Raw genomic sequence first — 18,275 nt, 5'->3', positions numbered from 1 at the left:
GTTGTAATAAGCAGTGGTCTTAATGTCAGAGTATGTGTTGCTATTTCAATAACAGCTGGGCCATAGTCAGGTTCTGTGGCTCTCTCAGCAGGCATCTTTTTATTTAAAGAGTTGATTTGATAGAATTCCAGTTGATTATTTCTGAGGATCTGAGAATGTCTTTTTTAGCTCTTTCAAAGCCTTGCTTTTTAAGGAAATGCAGGTTAATTCAGTGAACATTTTCTCAATGAAAGGCTACCATTGGTGTAACTTTCTGAACAGTATTCAAGAGATTTGTCTGAAAAGTTATACCACATAGGAGTTTCCAAAAATATTTTGCCCATGGACAGTGCTGTGATTAGAAGACATAGGATTTGCTTTGGGTGGTACTTCAAAATAAATTTATTCTTTCAACGGGTTTTCTGCTAACTGAAGGATATAATATTTTATTCTTAAACACTCACGGAAACAATCAAAAGATTTTGCTGTGTAGAATGAGAAACTCCTAAAACATTTGAAAGTAGATAGAGAAAACAAATTTATCAAAGAGTTAGTCTTCTGTTAGGTTGTTTTTCTAACTTTGAGGGACCATGCTCACTTTTAATTTTAATCTTGTAACTGTGCTAACATTCCAGGCTGAAAATAGGGATGCATGAGGGCGTTCTCTGTCTTCGTGTCTTGCATAATGTGCATGTCCTTCCTGCATTTTGGTCTGCACATGTCTCTGCAGAATTACTGTTAAATAATGAAGGGCCCTTAGGTTTGGTGTCAATCCGGGTGTTCTGGCTCTGTGTAGGTACTGGAATAGCTCTGCTAACAGTCTTCAGTAGAGATAAAATCTTTCTTTTTGTCATCAGTAAATATCAAAAGTTCAACACACGAGCAGACTCCATATTTGATTAGAATAAGATGGTTAAAATCATGTTTTTCATGGAATGTATGAATGAACCAAGTACTATTTTCTTCTCCCAAATTGGAGATAATGGCAAATATCTCCAGTTTATAAGGTGATGTACTGTTGCAAGCAAGAATTCCAGGTGAACTTTTTTTTCTTTTAACTTACTGTGGCATTTCTAAACATTATTTGGTATGTGACTATATACACAGAGGTTGAGAACAACAGATTCCCCCTTTTCAACCTATCTAGGAGGCCAGTAATTATTAGGAGATAAGATCATTGTCTATACCTCTAGTTGCAAAAATTCACTACTATTTTTAAATCCTTAGTTATAATACCTAAAAGACTTCAGGAAGCACTTAAAAACAATTTTAATATCCAGTTTTTAGTTCCTTTTTCTTATGAAGAATGTTGACAAATAGAAGATTTTTTCTTGTATATGTATTCTCAACCCCACCCCCAAGAATTCTAAATATACTAAATTTTCATTTATGTGTCCTTCAAATGATTTATTTATTTTGAGGTGGTGGACCTTAATAAAGTTTTCACCCTTGATATATTTGCTCTAGAAATGAACTAGATAGAGCAGTTCATCATCCTTTTTTGGGTCACAGGCCCAGTCCCTTTGGCAGTCTAGTGAAAGCTAAGGGAAAGTACATACATATGAATATATATAAAATTTTGCATGCTGAAAATTTCTGGAATATTTTGAACCCTCCTGGAGCCCATTTATTGACCCAGGTTCTTAAAAAGTCAAAGGGTTTGTTTGATGCCTTTTGAAATGTAGAGGCATATGTTACCTCTTAGAAATAATATAAGATCCACTAGGTACATTGTGTCTATCCTGGAGTGAGTGCTTATTTAGTGGCATCATGGATCTGTAGGGTTCTCCAGTGTCATAGAAATACAACACCATTAGCTTCATAAATTTACACAGGCTTTCAAAGATCAGAGTTTAGAGCTTCATGCCTAAAATAGGACATGCCCACTTCCAATGTACTTTCACAACTGCGTGCAGGCTGTATAGCTAGCAAGATAAGGATGGCTTTTTTATTTTTAAATGGTTTTGTGGTTATTTTTGTTGTTTTAAAAATATGTGACAGACCATATGTGGCCCACAAAGTGAAAATTTCTTCTTATCTGTCCTTTTTCAGAAAAAGTTTGCTAACCTCTGAATTAAACCATTTGGGATATTTCTGTTGGGATGAATAGAATGGCATTTAGCCAACTTCATTAGGTAAAGCCCATCTTAAACAGTCATATGCCTTTTTTATCTGAGTGTTCCTTCTCTTTAGGCTGTTTAGTAGTTTAAAATTTTCTTTCAGGAATAAGTACCTTGCCCTTTTTTTCTTAATGGTACAGTGGCAATCTTGGTAGCCAATACCTTTTGGACACAAACTGGATCCCATTATAGATAATGCAGAAGTTTGGGGGCGGTTAAAACTTAATTTATGAATATTGTTAAAATTCTACAGGTTCAAGTTGCAAAAAATTTTTGTCCTGTGTCCATGTAGATAGAGGAGGATATTTGAGGTGACTTCTTACTGCTTTACCTTTTAACATTTTAGAGCAGAAGCTGTAAGATTTCTCTGAAGGAAAATGCTTGTTAATTATAAGATTTTTTTTTTTTTTTTTTTTTTGTGGTATGCGGGCCTCACTGTTGTGGCCTCTCCCGTTGCGGAGCACAGGCTCCGGACGTGCAGGCTCAGCGGCCACGGCTCACGGGCCCAGCCGCTCCGCGGCATGTGGGATCCTCCCGGACCAGGGCACGAACCCGTGCCCCCTGCATCGGCAGGCGGACTCCCAACCACTGCGCCACCAGGGAAGCCCTAATTATAAGATTTAAGTAATAGACAATCATGGCTAACAGCATATCAATATCAAGATGAATTTGTGTTGCTTGTATTCTGTGATTTCTAATCACTTTCCAGTGTTGTATTCATGAGATGAATACAAACTGGGGGAAAACGTTATTTGCTACCAAACGACAGTCTTTTTCAGTCCTACAAATAATAAAGCATAGGAGTATGCCAAGATTTCAATTCCATTAGAAGTTGTTGGGTTTTTATTGTTTGTTTTGGTTTTTTGGCCACACTGTGTGGCATGCCAGATCTTAGTTCCCCACCAGGGATCGAACCTGTGCCCACTGCAGTGGAAGCACGGTGTCTTAACCAGTGGACCACCAGGGAAGTCCTCCATTGGAAGTTTTGATTTAAAGTTCTTGTGACTTTACATAGGCTGTCTTAGCTTCTTTAAGTAAGTGACTGCATCTTTTAACAGAAGTTTTCATATCATGCACATATTTTGAAATCCTTAAATCATTAAAAAATGTCTGTCATTAACATAACAGATCTAGAAGAAAGAAACTCATGGAGGGTAAAGTATATTGATTCTTTAGCTTTGTAGTTTTGCTTTATCATCTGCACCCTAACCCTCTCAGCTTATTAACATTCTCATAATCAGGGATATACATTCTTACCACATAACTTCTTTCAGAGCTCTCTGGTTTTGTGGTTATATGTAAAAATGCAGTTCAACATAGTGTATAATAAACTGCTAGCCATTTTTAAAAATAAGCATGCTTCTGTCTCTGTGTACCTGTTTTGGGGTTTTAAAAAAAGTAATCTTGACTTTAGGTATAAGTGATCCTGGAACTATATTTGATATCTTTGTATTTTTAACAGAAGTGTTTTGGGGTTTGTTTTTTTTTTGAAAACACAGGTGAATTTTTTAAAGTCTGGTTTAAGTTTTTGAATTTTTAGAAAACCAAGTCAGTGGTTGTGATTGTTTACCCAGAAATTGAGATTCTCGTAAAAGTAGTAAAGAAAAATATAAAGATTTGCGTGTTGTTTGATACTAAGAGTGGAGAACCCAGATAGGAATGGATATTCACTCCTGAATTCTGACCATCGGCTGAAACCTACCTCTAAAGGGATAGTCCGGATTCACTTTTGGATCCAAGTACACCAGCCATGGACTGTGCTTGCCTTGTCTGGATGGCTCATTTCAGACCAGCAACGGGCACTTAAGAGAAAAATTTTCAATGGTCTGTCTGGCAGTTTCGTTTTGGAAACAATTTTTATTTCCATGCTTTAGCTCTGGGCAACACCTGTGGCCACAGCACACATCTGGCTAAGTCCAGAACCTTGTGTCCTTTTAACCTCTTGCTGGATTTCTCTGCATTTTCTACAGAAAGATTGTAAGTAAAATAGATGGCGACAAGGACGGGTTTGTCACTGTGGATGAGCTCAAAGACTGGATTAAATTTGCACAAAAGCGCTGGATTTACGAGGATGTAGAGCGACAGTGGAAGGGGCATGACCTCAATGAGGACGGCCTCGTTTCCTGGGAAGAGTATAAAAATGCCACCTACGGCTACGTTTTAGGTAGGTCCCTACTATCTGGGGGAAAAAGCTTTGTGGAGCCGGCACCTTGAAACGTAACTGTTTTGTCTTGTAGAATGATTGTAGATAAAATAGACGCGGATAAAGATGGGTTTGTGACGGAGGGGGAGCTGAAATCCTGGATTAAGCACGCCCAGAAGAAATACATATATGACAATGTTGAAAACCAATGGCAGGAGTTTGATTTGAATCAAGACGGCTTAATCTCCTGGGATGAGTACAGAAACGTGACTTATGGCACTTACCTGGGTAAGGGGCAAGATGTCAGCCTGGCAGAGACCATGGTCTTGAGTCAAAGAAACAAATGGGTCACACAGTGAAGGAAAGGAAGAAATTATGCTTATCTGAGATAGTTTGATGCTGAGCTGATTCTCCTTCCCTTTATTAATTTTGAGTTTGTATATTATGTATTTTTTAAAATTTGTTTTATTTTGGTTTTCTAAGGTCTGACATCTTTTACATCTTTAGCATTTCAGATATATTTCCCCATTTTTTTCTTGCTGTCATCCCTCAGAGAGACCATTTTTGTAGTAGATCTTGTTTAAAAGGCTGCATTGTTCCAACAATGCAAAGCAAGAGGCTTTGAGATGTCTCAAAGCCTGACATGGTCACATTAAAGTGTTGGACCTGAAATTCAAACCAAATTAGATTTCTTTGTAACTGGTGAGAATAGAAGGAAAATTACTGTTTTTCCTTAATAAAATAAAGATCAAATATAATAGCTTTCCTTGATGAAATCTAACTATTTCAGTATGTCTGCTTACTGAAGTTTAGAAATGAATTATTTCCCATTTGTTTTCTCTGGCACATGAGTTTATCAGCCTGCTTTGCAAATGCTTCAAGGCAAATAAATGTGACTTTGATTGCTTTCTGTTGATTTGGTAGCTTGTATGCTTGGGCCACCTGTTAGTAATTTTCTTTTACTTATTACACTTGCCTGCTGTTGAATGCTAGGTGGCGATCTTACTGAGTTGATGATTTAGGGTGTTTTTGTTAGTCAGATTCCTCTATTGCACATGGTTACAGTTTGACACAAGAATGTATAAATGTTACTTCTTGCATTTTTATTCTGGAAATTAAGTAAATTTCTGGGTTAAAGCAGGCATTCTCCATCACTGACTAACAAGCAGTGAGTGTATGATGGTCTGTTTCCCCCACTGAATAGCCAGCTGTCCGTATTAATTACAGTACTGCATACATTTCTGTTGAACAGATTTTTATTTCTGTATCAGGCTTGTTCTCATTCCTAAGACTAGAGTGGCAGTCTCTCTCTATGCTTGACACTTACCCAAGAACCAAACATATCCTTCACCCAATTAAAAACACGTGTATTAAAAAGTCAGTGCAGATAGAGAGGCATCCATGCTTCTTGCTCTCTGGCTGAGACCCAACACCCTCCTGATTTATTTGGAATTAATTATAAATGTAAAGCAGTGGGTAGGCTATTGGTGATCTCAATAGAATGGTGTGTTAATAAATCTCAGCTCAGACCTAGTCACTCACTTGCTGTCCAGAATGAATCTTAAACTATTTGTATGATTATGTGCATAAAAATCTGTTGAGAGCTTTGTTGCCTCACAGGGCAAATGATTAAATGTAATGGGTATTTCTACTGACTGAGACTGCATACGCTGAAGCTCTGGCTGGAGAAACAATGTCTTTATAAGGCATCTTTCCCTGGAGACCTGTGGGTGGACAGTGCTCAGGGTAATGAGGTGCCTTACAAAAGTGCTGAGGAGTTTTTGTGAAAGCGTGTTCTTGGTTCAGCTGAGTTCAGGTATAAATCATTTTAGCTTTTAGTCTGCTTTCCACAAAAGGAACATTAACCCTGTCTCTGCCACAAGTAAAATATGAGATACTACGATCCACCCTGCCTATACCAAAACTAGATCAAGAGCCTACCCAGGCCAGATAGCCCAGTAAACTGGTGCTTAAGACAGATAGTGGCAGTCTGAGCAGTGATGATAGGCACATGAGTTTAGTCATTAAAAATAAAGTTTTAAAGCTTCCTTTTTCATCCTTATATATGTGCACGTTATCCGGCTACTTGATTCCAGTCACCATGTTTTAACTAAGGAGGAGAGAAGGGCTCTTAGCTAAGAATCTACTCTTAATATATAAGTTGTCTTCTGTTATCTTTCTTATTTATGTTACATAGTTTGTACTGAAGCTTTATTTGTTTAGAAGAAATGATTTAGTATCTGAGAAAGATCATACTTTCCTTACATTCTTTGTCTCTAACCTGTTATGGCTTTGAGTATACACGTATAGGCTCCGCAAAGCCTCATGATTCAGTTAACTGTCTCACTGAATTTTGACACTCAACAAAGTGAAGCTTCAAGTTGCTCATCTCTCAAAATAGAGCAGTAGTTTATTGTTGTTGTTTTTAACTGTGCTTAAAGTATGGAAAGATTGAACTACAGTATCGAAAGTCAGCAGTGTAATGTTATTAAGGGACCCTGTGGGTCTTTTTTATAAAACTAGTGCTGTATCTTTCTTTAAATTTGACCAATATGTTGTAGGAACAATCATTTCTTACCTTTAATATGGTGTCTTTTCCTTTCAAAATATCTTCACATGTTACCTTATTAGGTCCATACAGCAACTCAGATTGAAAAGGGTTTTTTTTTTCCTTTTCTGCCATTAACTCCACATTTTTTCAACTTAAACAAAATTTCATTTTTCTATATTCTTACAGAGAGACTAAATAACTACTGCTTGTGCAGTTCAACATCCTAACAGATGGATAAATCCAAATTTAATTTGGTTGTAATCTAATATTTATCTTTTGTAACAGCTTTATTGAAGTATAACTGACATACGATACACAGCACATATTTAAAATGCACAATTGATGAGTTTTGACAGGTGTATGCATCGGTGAGCTCATCACTACAATCGAAATAAATGAACATTTCCATCACCCCCAACAGTTTCCTTGTGTCCCTTTATAATCCTCAAGGCAACCACTGATCTGTTTTCTGTAACTCGAATTTGTTTGCATTTCCTAGAATTTTACAAAAATTGGGGAGGCGGGGTAGTGACCAGTATTTGTATCTCATGGTGTATTTCTGAGTTGGCTTAAGAAACTAAAGTGTGACCATTCAAAGTGGTGTTGTTCTGGTACTTGAATCCAGATGGCCTATAATGGGAAAGGTCTTTGATGTATGGCTTCTTTGGGGGAGGGTGGGGCAGGGGGGTGCTGCACTGCGCGGCTTGTGGGATTTTAGTTCTGCTGACCAGGGATTGAACCCAGGCCCCCGGCAGTGAGAGCTCGGAGTCCTAACCACTGGACCGCCGGGGAATTCCTGATATCTGGCTTTTTAATGAGAACCTAATGTTTAATCAACATAGCATTGGCTAACATTTATTAAAAGCCAACTCTGTGCCAGGCACTGTTCTAGCACTTAACTTCTATTTATTTGCTTATTTACCCTCATAACAATCCTATGAGGCCAGCACTGTTATTATCTCCATTTTACAGATGAGTACATTGAAGTACAGTTAAGTTACTTGCCCAAGGTCACATGGCTAAGAAGTGGTAGACTTAGGATTCAAACTCAGTATGACTTTAGAACCACCGCTGCCCCTTGGATATATCTAGAAAACTCAAGCTCGTTGGTTGCCCCAAGAGCAGTGACAGTGAAGCATTACATAATGGATTACACAGTCCAGGAGCCAAGGTTCCATGTTGAATGGCAAACATTTACCTTCAACTCAGACCTGATTTTGAGGTCTTTGATTACCAAACGGAAATGTCTTTATACTGCTGCAATTTTACCTGAGTAATCAAGAGTTAATTCTTCAGTGCTTGGTTTATCTTTCTTGGAAATTGATTCCCCATACATTTTCATGTTTTCTGGAAGTCGTTTAAGATTTGACCTAAATTTTTCTTTTCTAGATGATCCAGACCCTGATGATGGATTTAACTATAAACAGATGATGGTTAGAGATGAGCGGAGGTTTAAAATGGCAGACAAGGATGGAGACCTCATTGCCACAAAGGAGGAATTCACAGCTTTCCTGCACCCTGAGGAGTATGACTACATGAAGGATATAGTAGTACAGGTGGGTGGGGTGAGAGCAAGGATTCTCAATGGAAACTTTCTCTTTCTGTTGCTTACGCTTTCCTTTTTAGCTTTTCCTCTGTATTTAGAAGAATGACTTGCTATACAAGTGCTGGCCAGATTGAGTCCAAGCTCTGTCACTCTGTTTTTCTGTGATCTCGATGGTGCTTTAGGCTTTCTGTTTAGTATGACAATACGTACCATCAGATTATGTCGTTCATTGGTGGCTTCGTACTGTAGGCATGAGGGGAAATCCTGGTTTTTTGTTTTTTTTTTTTTTTTGTGGTACGTGGGCCTCTCACTGTTGTGGCCTCTCACATCGCGGAGCACAGGCTCCGGACGCGCAGGCTCAGCAGCCATGGCTCTCGGGCGCAGCCGCTCCATGGCACGTGGGATCTTCCCGGACCGGGGCACGAACCCGTGTCCCCTGCATCGGCAGGCGGACTCCCAACCACTGCGCCACCAGGGAAGCCCGGAAATCCTGTTTTTTAATATATCAGGCACTGAGTAATGCCAGTGATACTAAAGAATTTTCACAGAAGGCAGTTACTGATAAAACATAGACTATAGCTGTAGATGTACTCACTGGTCACATCTGTTAAAGTTAAGCATGACTAGGGCTACCAGATCATCATGGGCTTGATGATGTAGTTCACTATTAAGTGTTCCTTCAAGAAGACTCTTAGTTATTTTAAGCTGTAGCATAAAAAATTGATAATATTTTACCATTCTTTCAGCTAGAAAAACCACAGTTTCCTATGGATTAACCATTCCCACACACATCTACATAAACACGTGTGTGTGTGTGTGTGTGTGTGTGTATTTTAATGAATGACAAATAATTGCCTAAACTAACTCATCCAGATACTAAGTCTAATTACTCTCTTCTGTTTAGGAAACAATGGAAGATATAGATAAGAATGCTGATGGTTTCATTGATCTGGAGGAGTATATTGGTAAGTCTGTTTCTAGTGTTTTTCTTAGAAGAAGCTGAGAAGCTTTGGAAGATATGTTCACCAATAGAAACAATTTACCCCATGGGTCAGCTCTTAGCACATCATTAAGTCAGACCAGGGTGAGGAATTAGGGGGTCATGATAAAGTGTCTGTAGCAGCACTGGCAAATCAAAATGTAAATGTGAGCCACATATATAGTTTTAACTTTTCTAATAGTCACATCAAAAACAATAAAAAGAAACAGATGAAATTTATTTCAATAGTGTATTTTATTTAGCCTAAGATTCCAAAATACTATAATTTCAACATGTTATCAATATAAATCATTGGGAGTTTTTTTTATACAAATCTTCAAAAGTTTATTTTACACTATAGCACATTTCAGTTTGGACCAGTCACATTTCAAGTCCTCAGTAGCCCCGTGTGGCCAGTGGCTACTGTAGTGGACAACACTGAAATAGTGCATCCCAGATGCCCTGTGGAATTGACAGTAAGGAGTTGCAGGGAGCCTAGACTGGCATTAGGAAACTGGGAAATAGAACAGAAGAGACAGTTGGGTGACTAAGAGTTGTTGATTCCTCTTAGTCTTTCCTTTTTGCTGTATTCTATTCATATTTTCTGTCTAGGTTCTCTAATTTGTTTCCTTTAGTCTTTTTTTAAAAATCACTCCTTTCTGCCATTTTTCCTTTTAGTTGTCTGGTTTTGTTTTGTTTTCTTTTCCTTTTTCTTTTTTTTTTTTTTTTTTTTGACCACACCTTGGCTTGTGGGATCTTAGTTCCCTGACCAAGGATCGAACCCTTGCCCTCAGCAATGAAAGCTCGGAGTCCTAACCACTGGCCTGCCAGGGAATTCCCAGTTGTCTGTTTATTTTAGATGCTATACCTTTCTCTCAAGTAAAGCTTATTTTTTTTTTTTTGGCCATGCTGTGCAGCATGTAGTATCTTAGTTCTCCAACCAGGGATCGAACCTGTGCCCCCTGCTGTGGAAGTGCAGAGTCTTAACCATCGGACTCTCAGGGAAGTCCCTAAAGCTATTTTTATTATCCTCAAAATAATTTCAAGATTTTCCCATTGCTTTAAAAAAAAAAAAAAGGAGCTGCCTCTTACCAAGTAGTTGAACAAATTGTTTCACAATTAGTGTGATGGAAATTAGCATAAGTAAAGGAGAAGAGATGGAAGATATTACAAATGTCTTTGTTACAGATGTCATTCCATTTTAAAAGATATTAGATAATTTTTTATTTCCAATTATTATTTTTACTCGTAGTAACTTAATTCTAGTGCACTACTTGTTTTGTGTTTCATAAGACAATTTGTTTTTAGGCTTCTGATCTTTACCTGGAATGTTTATTTTAAGTGTGAAAGGGAGACTTAAGCCCTTACCTCTATCCCCCTGTATGTCACTTCAGTCCATTGAACAAGTTACTGCTTTACTCAGATTTTGTCTAATTATACCTGCTATGTATTTTCTAGAGCTATTCCAGTTGAATTACTCCTTGAATACTCTTTTCTTCTAAGACTCCATGATGTGCTTTGAGAGGGGTGAGCAGTGGGAAGATGGAATTTTTTTCTGAAATGATTTTTTTAGTGGAGTTCATCAGCACAGTGGAAATAAATGCCTGGGTACATTTATTGAGCCCATTTCGAAGTCGACTATTTCTTTTTAAAAAATATTTTATCTTTTAATTCTTGGTTTTGCCATTTTATCACGGTTGCTAAAATGGAGGAACTCATTTTGAACCTCTTGAGAGGAATTAAGTGTTATAACGGTTAAGTACCATCATTTATCAAGCATTGGGGCCAAATAAAGAGATACTTCTATCTCCCTCCCATCATATAGATCAATTGTTTCTTGAAACTACTAAAACTATCAACTGTGTGTGTGTGACTTTGTTTTGCAAATCATCAACTAATGCAAACACTTTTACATCTTGGATGCTGGGCTTTGTAAAGCTAAAAAGTCTCCCAAACAGTATCTTCCAGTTTCTAGGGGTATGCTAGTTTCTGCCCTGTTGAGGAGAAAGATCAAAAAGAAACAAATGGTCTTTGCCTCTTACATTTAGCATTAATAAGTCCCCAGAGTTATACTGTTGAACCATTTAAATTTATTATACAGCCTTGCAAGCATACACAAAATTAAATAGAATAGTATAATGAATCCCCTGTACTTACACCCAGTCCCAGCAGCCATCAACCCATGGCCAGTCCTTTTATATCCATATCCACGTCTTACCTCCTTTATTTTGAAGTAAATCCCAATCAGCATCTCATTTCATCTGTAAACATTTGGTTATATCTCTCTTAAGATACATATGTATCTCTAAATATTTTTAAATAAAATCTTAAAAAATTAGTAATTCCTTAATATCATTATATAGGTTGAATTTTTTAAAATTTTATTTATTTATGGCTGTGTTGGGTCTTCATTTCTGTGCGAGGGCTCTCTCTAGTTGCGGCGAGCGGGGGCCACTCTTCATCCTGGCGCGCGGACCTCTCACTGTCGGGGCCTCTCGTTGCGGAGCACAGGCTCCAGACGCGCAGGCTCAGTAGTTGTGGCTCACGGGCCTAGTTGCTCCACGGCATGTGGGATCTTCCCAGACCAGGGCTCAAACCCATGTCCCCTGCATTGGCAGGCAGATTCTCAACCGCTGCGCCACCAGGGAAGCCCAGGTTGAATTTTTCAATAGAAAATTAAATAGTATTAATTCTTATCCTTACTCTTTCAGCTTTAAGATGCACTTACATTATGTTGTATATTCTAGCTTCTATTAAAAGAATGTCTTTCAGGAAATTCCCTGGCGGTCCAGTGGTTAGGACTCGGCACTTTCACTGCGGGGGCCGGGTTTGACCCCTGGTTGGGGAACTAAGATCCCGAATGCCTTGTGGTGTGGCCAAATTTTTAAATAAAAAGAAAGAAAGAAAAATATGTCTTTTAAACACACGTTTTCCTCACATGCATTTCCTAATACACACATATTACCTAATTCAGAATTTCCCAATCTGTATACAGTGAAAGGTCTCCATGACCCTCAGGACAGCTAGGGCAGGGTGCTGGCCAGTGGATCATACAAATACTGTGTTTTCTGAATGTGCTGTGACATGAAAAAAGAATTGGCAAGACCTGCTCTGAGACTCCCAATTTGTGTTTAAGACAGAAGGGAGTAGTTCTACTCTTAACCCTCAAGTTCAGGAAAATGACAGTGCCAACTGTCAAATGCCGGAAATAGTAGAATTTAGTAACAAGTTTGATGTCCTTTATTCAAGGGAAAACAATCCGTGGATTGGGGGGGTAAAGTACCTCACAAGCAGTGGAGCATTCTTCCCAGGGGGTTTTGGGCAAGAGCAGGCTTTATAAAACATTAGAGGGGCAACTCGGATGCAGAACGTGATTGGCTAGGAGGTCAGGGATTTCCTTATAAAGATAGCAGGTCGTCTTTTCTAAGGGTAAGGTAAGTTGACTGAAGCTTAGCTGGAGGGTTGTGATTGATATATGTTAGGTTTTCTTGGCAGTGTGGTCTGACTTAGGTTTAGATTTGTGGCATGGGCCGGGCCACTGGGGCAGCCTCCATTTTATGGGTCCCAACATACAAATTACTTTTATCACAAGTAAATAACTCTTTAGAAGTTACTTAGACTTATATTAGGTGTGTTCCCATACCTTACATGAAATGCATGTACACTTACTTTGATATAGTGTAATTTAGGAGTCTTCAGACTTTCACTCATGTAATTCCTAAAAGAATTTTGACAGTAGCTAAGCCCATGCGCCACAACTACCAAACCCGCACTCTAGAGCCCATGAGCCACAAGTCCTGAGCCCATGTGCTACAACTACTAAAGCCCGTGCGCCTAGAGCCTGTGCTCCGCAACAGAGTAGCCCCTGCTCACCGCATCTAGAGAAAGCCCATGCGCAGCAACAAAGACCCAACGCGACCAAAAATTTTTTTAAAAAAATTTTTTGATACTTAAAAAAAAAGTATACTCTGTAATTGGTTGGTGGACAGTTTGACTTACAGACCTCTCAAGTTTTCTTGGGGATTTAAAACCACATCTTTCTAAAACTAGTGGTCAGGTTAATTAGTAGTGAAATGGAATGTAGGGACCAACTATCTTATGAAAGTTGGTCTTTACCTTTTTATTTATTTTTTTTAAAAGAAATTTATTTATTTGTTTTTGGCTGTGTTGGGTCTTCATTGCTGCGCGGGCTTTCTCTGGTTGCAACGAGCGGGGGCTACTCTTCGTTGTGGTGCACAGGCTTCTCATTGTGGTGGCTTCTCTCATTGCGGAGCACGGGCTCTAGGCACGTGGGCTTCAGTAGTTGTGGCACACATGGGCTTAGTTGCTCCGTAGCATGTGGGATCTTCCTGGACCAGGGATTGAACCCATGTCCCCTGCATTGGCAGGCAGATTCTTAACTACTGCTCCCCTGGGGAAGTTCTGGTCTTCACCTTTCTTGATGCTAGTCATCTCCCTTTGTTTCTGCACTTTTTTTTTTAAAGGATTCTCTTTGTTCTCATATCATTCAAGACCAACAGCTGGAAATATTCTTGTTGCAAGATCAGTAATCACACATCAGGAAAACACCTTGCTTCTTAAGGTCTCTCTGACCTAAAATACCCTTATAACTGCTATTAGGTTCCAAACTGATGAATGAGGAAAAAGGATCAGGTCAGATTTGCATGGGGCAGTCTTTGAGAAAAGACAAACTCATCTTTTGTATGGATGTGTATTCACACAGGTGACATGTACAGCCATGATGGAAATGCTGATGAGCCAGAATGGGTAAAGACCGAGAGAGAACAATTTGTTGAGTTTCGAGATAAGAACCGTGATGGGAAGATGGATAAGGAAGAGACCAAAGACTGGATCCTTCCCTCAGACTATGATCATGCAGAGGCAGAAGCCAGGCACCTAGTCTATGAATCCGACCAAAACAAGGTAAGTCTGTCCAGGCCCAAACAATCTATCAATGATTGAAGTCTGTTTCTAGGGGATTGCCTAAAAAATTCCTGTTGAGGTACATAGAGCATTTAAGGTCTTAATTAGTTTGAGTCTGCTATGGATCTAAAATTGGCGATTGAAAACTTACGGGGCAGAGCTAGCTCTCTGATCTCATTTTAGAAATCTCTTTGCCCAATGTTCCCAGCATTGGAGGAATTTAGGCCTCAGAAAGAGCCTCTGGATATAGCCTGTGCCCAGCATGCATCATCTGCTATCTTTGGAACCCCAAGAAATCTTCTTTGCTTTTTTGTTGTTATTTCCTTTGTTCTTTTATCTTTTACAGGCTCGTTTTGCCTACTCAAAGCTGGTTGTTTCCTTCTTAAATCAAATATGCTTTTTAAAATTAAGTCATTTGTAGGAGCTTATAAATCAGCTTTTCTCTGAAACCTGTTAAAATTACCCTTGATCAGTTATCTGAGAAGGCATTCAGTTCATTAAAAGAGTGGTGTTACTACTGAGCCCTGTCACCTTTTTCAGAGATTTGAATGCTCTCCTTAGAGAAAACTGAAAATCAGTCTAAAGTTGGGGGATTCTAGAATTCTAAATGTTCTTTTATTTAGACTGATCTTCGGTTTTAATGCAGTTTCTTTCTCTTTTTCTTTTTTTTTAAAAATCATTTATTTTTGGCTGCATTGAGTCTTTGTTGCTGCGCGCGGGCTTTCTCTAGTTGCGATGAGTGGGGGGCTACTCTTTGTTGCAGTGCACAGGCTTCTCATTGCGGTGGCTTCTCTTGTTGCGGAGCACAGGCTCTAGGCACGGGCTTCAGTAGTTGTGGCTCGCGCAGACTCTAGAGTGCAGGCTCAGTAGTTGTGGCGCACGGGCTTAGTTGCTCCACGGCATGTGGGATCTTCCCGGACCAGGGCTCGAATCTGTGTCCCCTGCATTGGCAGGTGGATTCTTAACCACTGCACCACCAGGGAGGCCCCTAATGCAGTTTCTTATTGAGCCTTTTTTGAGGGTCGGTCTGTTTTGAGTTCTTGCTCAGTCACTTCGGTAGCCAGGTGCTGTGTCCTGAGACATGTGAGAAAAGGAAACTCATGTAGTCGTCCCTTGGGAGTCTGGCCTAGATAATTCTTGAGATGAGTATCTGAGTCTTCATTTGGGGTTCTGTCTGGAATCTGATTGGTGACTAGGTCATTTTGGAGTTGAAGACTGTGCTTGATATTAGCATATTTCGTTGTTCCTGTTAGACAAAGACTTGATTCACTTTGAAGTATTTTTCCTGGCTATTCTTGACTATCTCTTACCCATATCTAAGAGATGTCCCACATTTTGCTCGAAAGGGAGCATTTTCTTCTCAAAAAACAAACCCATATCCCTAACATTGAGCTATTGAGCTATATTATTTCCATCCTTCCACTTTTAACTTCCTTGATAAGAAAAATGTATCAACTGCTGTTTTCTTCCCTCTTTGCGTGTGTGTGTTGGGGGTGGGCAGTGAAGATTGAGTTCACATTTAATTTAGTGGGAATTAGAATCGTAAATCTTGACTAACCCCTGTTGCACGTTAACAGTGTTCTAAATTTGAAATGAGAAATATTTTGCATCAATTCACTGTTCTCTCTACTTTCAGGATGGCAAGCTCACCAAGGAGGAGATTGTTGACAAGTATGATTTATTTGTGGGCAGCCAGGCCACAGATTTTGGTGAGGCCTTAGTACGACATGATGAGTTCTGAGCTGCAGACAGAGGAACGTACATTTCTTCAAAAGTAATTTATTTTTACAGCTTCTGGTTTCACATGAAATTGTTTGCGCTACTGAGACTGTTATTACAAACTTTTTAAGACATGAAAAGCTGTCTTAAAAATCCCGTCCCCATTCCTCCTCCTCTCTGAGGGACTGGAGGGAAACTGTGCTTCTGAGGAAAAACTCTAATTAGTACACTTGTGTTTGTAGATTTACACTTTGTATTATGTATAACATGTGTGTTTATTTTTGTATTTGTTCTCTGGTTGGGAGTATGATATGAAGGATCAAGATCCTCAACTCACACTTTGTAGGCAAACGTTAGCCCTTCACTCTTTCTCAACCCTTATCATATAATTTTTGTAATTCTGACTTAATTAATTTTAAGCCTGAGATCAATAAGAAATGTTCAAGAGAGAGAGAAGGGAAGAAATAGTCCCCACAATTTATATTTAGAGAGAGAATACTTAAACTTGCCTATTGAAAAGTATACTGCATAAGTAGTAGGGGCCGAATATTTCATTCAGCTGCTCCAGGTCCAGGTCCTGGCATTGTCTGGGCAAGGACCCATCCCTGTGCTGTAAGAAAGCTTGGCTCAACTTGATTTCATTATTCTTTTTTTTCCTTCCCTGTAAGACTAGCTGTTTGCTAATTTTGTCAAGCACAGCTGTGGTGGGAAGAGTTGGGGCCACTGTCTTGAAAATCAATCAAGTACTGAATGTGATCTCTTTACAGAGCTATACATAGAAACAGCTGGAAAACTAAAGGAAAAATACAAGTGTTTTTAAGGCACATGCTTTTTTCTGGGTATGCATCTATTGAAGTGCTCGAGACTGTCTTGCCTATTGAATCACTGTAAGTGCCCCCATTCAGCTCCTATTTCCCCAGGTGTTCCAAGGAATTAATCTGCACTGCAGTTAAAATGTACTCCTTTCCAATCATGTCATTGAAAAAGTGCCTTTAATGAGAGAAATGATCACTGAATGAGGATTCTCTTAAGAAACTCGAAGATAAAATAAAGAGAAGATTATTTGGACCACCTTAAATGAAAGCTTAGAACCTCCTAGTGTGGTGGGATTTTTTTCTTTCCTTTCTCTTTTGGACGGTGGTTAAATAGCAGTATTAGTTAGGGGCTTGGTTGCAGTGTTCTTATCTTGTGGGCTGGTTTCCAAAAACCACATGCTGCTGAATTTACCAGGGATCCTCATACCTCAGAATGCTAACCACTTACTACCAGGCCTGTTTCTGTGTCAGCTGGAGAGCTTGAGCTAAGACTCAAAGATGAGAGGGCTCTTTGGTTTGAGGACCATCGCTCACCCTTCCTGCCTTTGCCCCATCACTCCCTATGTCCCCATCTCCCCACTGCCAAAAACAAAGTTTATCATGAATCAACATGGCCAATCCTTATCAGAGAGAGGGACATTGTAGAGGGAGCTGAAGAAACCACCTCTGTTCGCAACTCACTTTACCTATACTTTACATAACAGGAAACTGTCTTTTTTGGTCCCTTTCATACAGATGGACCTCTTTTGAGAAGAATTATTATATTCCAAGTTTTTAGCCCTCAGGTTACTAAGACAAATATATATATATATATATATATCTAACTGTTATTATTTCATATATCTTTCTGGATAATACATTCAGGTGGTGCTGGGTGATTATTATAATCTGAACCTAGGTGTATCCTTTGGTCTTCCACAATCATGTTGAGGGTGGACTGCTTGGCCTGGTAAAAAGCCGGATATTGTGTAACTCCACCCCAGCCTTTGCATTGAGCTCTTGAGAGTGGATACATTCTTTTAACCCCAGTATAAGGGAGTGGAAATTTTCTGCCTTCCAGATTCCCCATTTTTATTGTTAAGAAGATCAGGGATAATTAATAATGCCCACCAACCCTGGCTTGGAGAGGGCACATCGTGAATTGTGTGGCAGGAGATCCTCATAGGTCACTAGGTACAGAGAACCCAGGCCTTATGTTAAAGTCATGCACCTAGAAAGCAAACCTCCATCTGCTAAGACAGCAACTTCTGGATGCTGGGTGCTCATCAGTAAGCATTGTACTCTAATCTCTAATGATCCCCCTGGATTTTTTTTTTCTTTTGGTTTAAATCAAGTCTGAGGCTGGTGAACAGTAGCTGCACACCCACATTGTGTGTTCTGTGAATGCTAGCTCTCTTGAATTTGGATACTGATTATTTTTTATAGAGTGTAAACCCAGTTTTATATTCTATAATGCAAACAGGTACCTATCTGTTTCTAAATAAAACTGTTTACATTCAC

General features: G+C 39.2%; 1 protein-coding gene across 2 annotated transcripts in view; it reads left to right on the top strand.

Moving 5' to 3' along the window:
* Positions 1–18,275, top strand: part of CALU (calumenin) — a 28,886-nt gene extending 10,611 nt beyond the window's left edge. Inside the window, exons 3-7 of one of the 2 annotated variants that reach the window (XM_067042245.1) lie at positions 4,337–4,530; positions 8,183–8,349; positions 9,244–9,304; positions 14,042–14,241; positions 15,878–18,275. In XM_067042245.1, coding sequence (XP_066898346.1) covers positions 4,337–4,530; positions 8,183–8,349; positions 9,244–9,304; positions 14,042–14,241; positions 15,878–15,982 — 727 coding nt within the window. In that variant the 3' untranslated portion in view covers positions 15,983–18,275. Of the gene's footprint in view, positions 1–4,069; positions 4,264–4,336; positions 4,531–8,182; positions 8,350–9,243; positions 9,305–14,041; positions 14,242–15,877 lie in introns of both variants that reach the window. The other variant, XM_059074223.2, reaches the window with a different exon arrangement.

The sequence above is a fragment of the Kogia breviceps genome, chromosome 9 (genome assembly GCF_026419965.1).
Source record: "Kogia breviceps isolate mKogBre1 chromosome 9, mKogBre1 haplotype 1, whole genome shotgun sequence".
Lineage (NCBI taxonomy): Eukaryota > Metazoa > Chordata > Mammalia > Artiodactyla > Physeteridae > Kogia > Kogia breviceps.
This window is presented reverse-complemented; position numbering and strand designations above follow the sequence as displayed.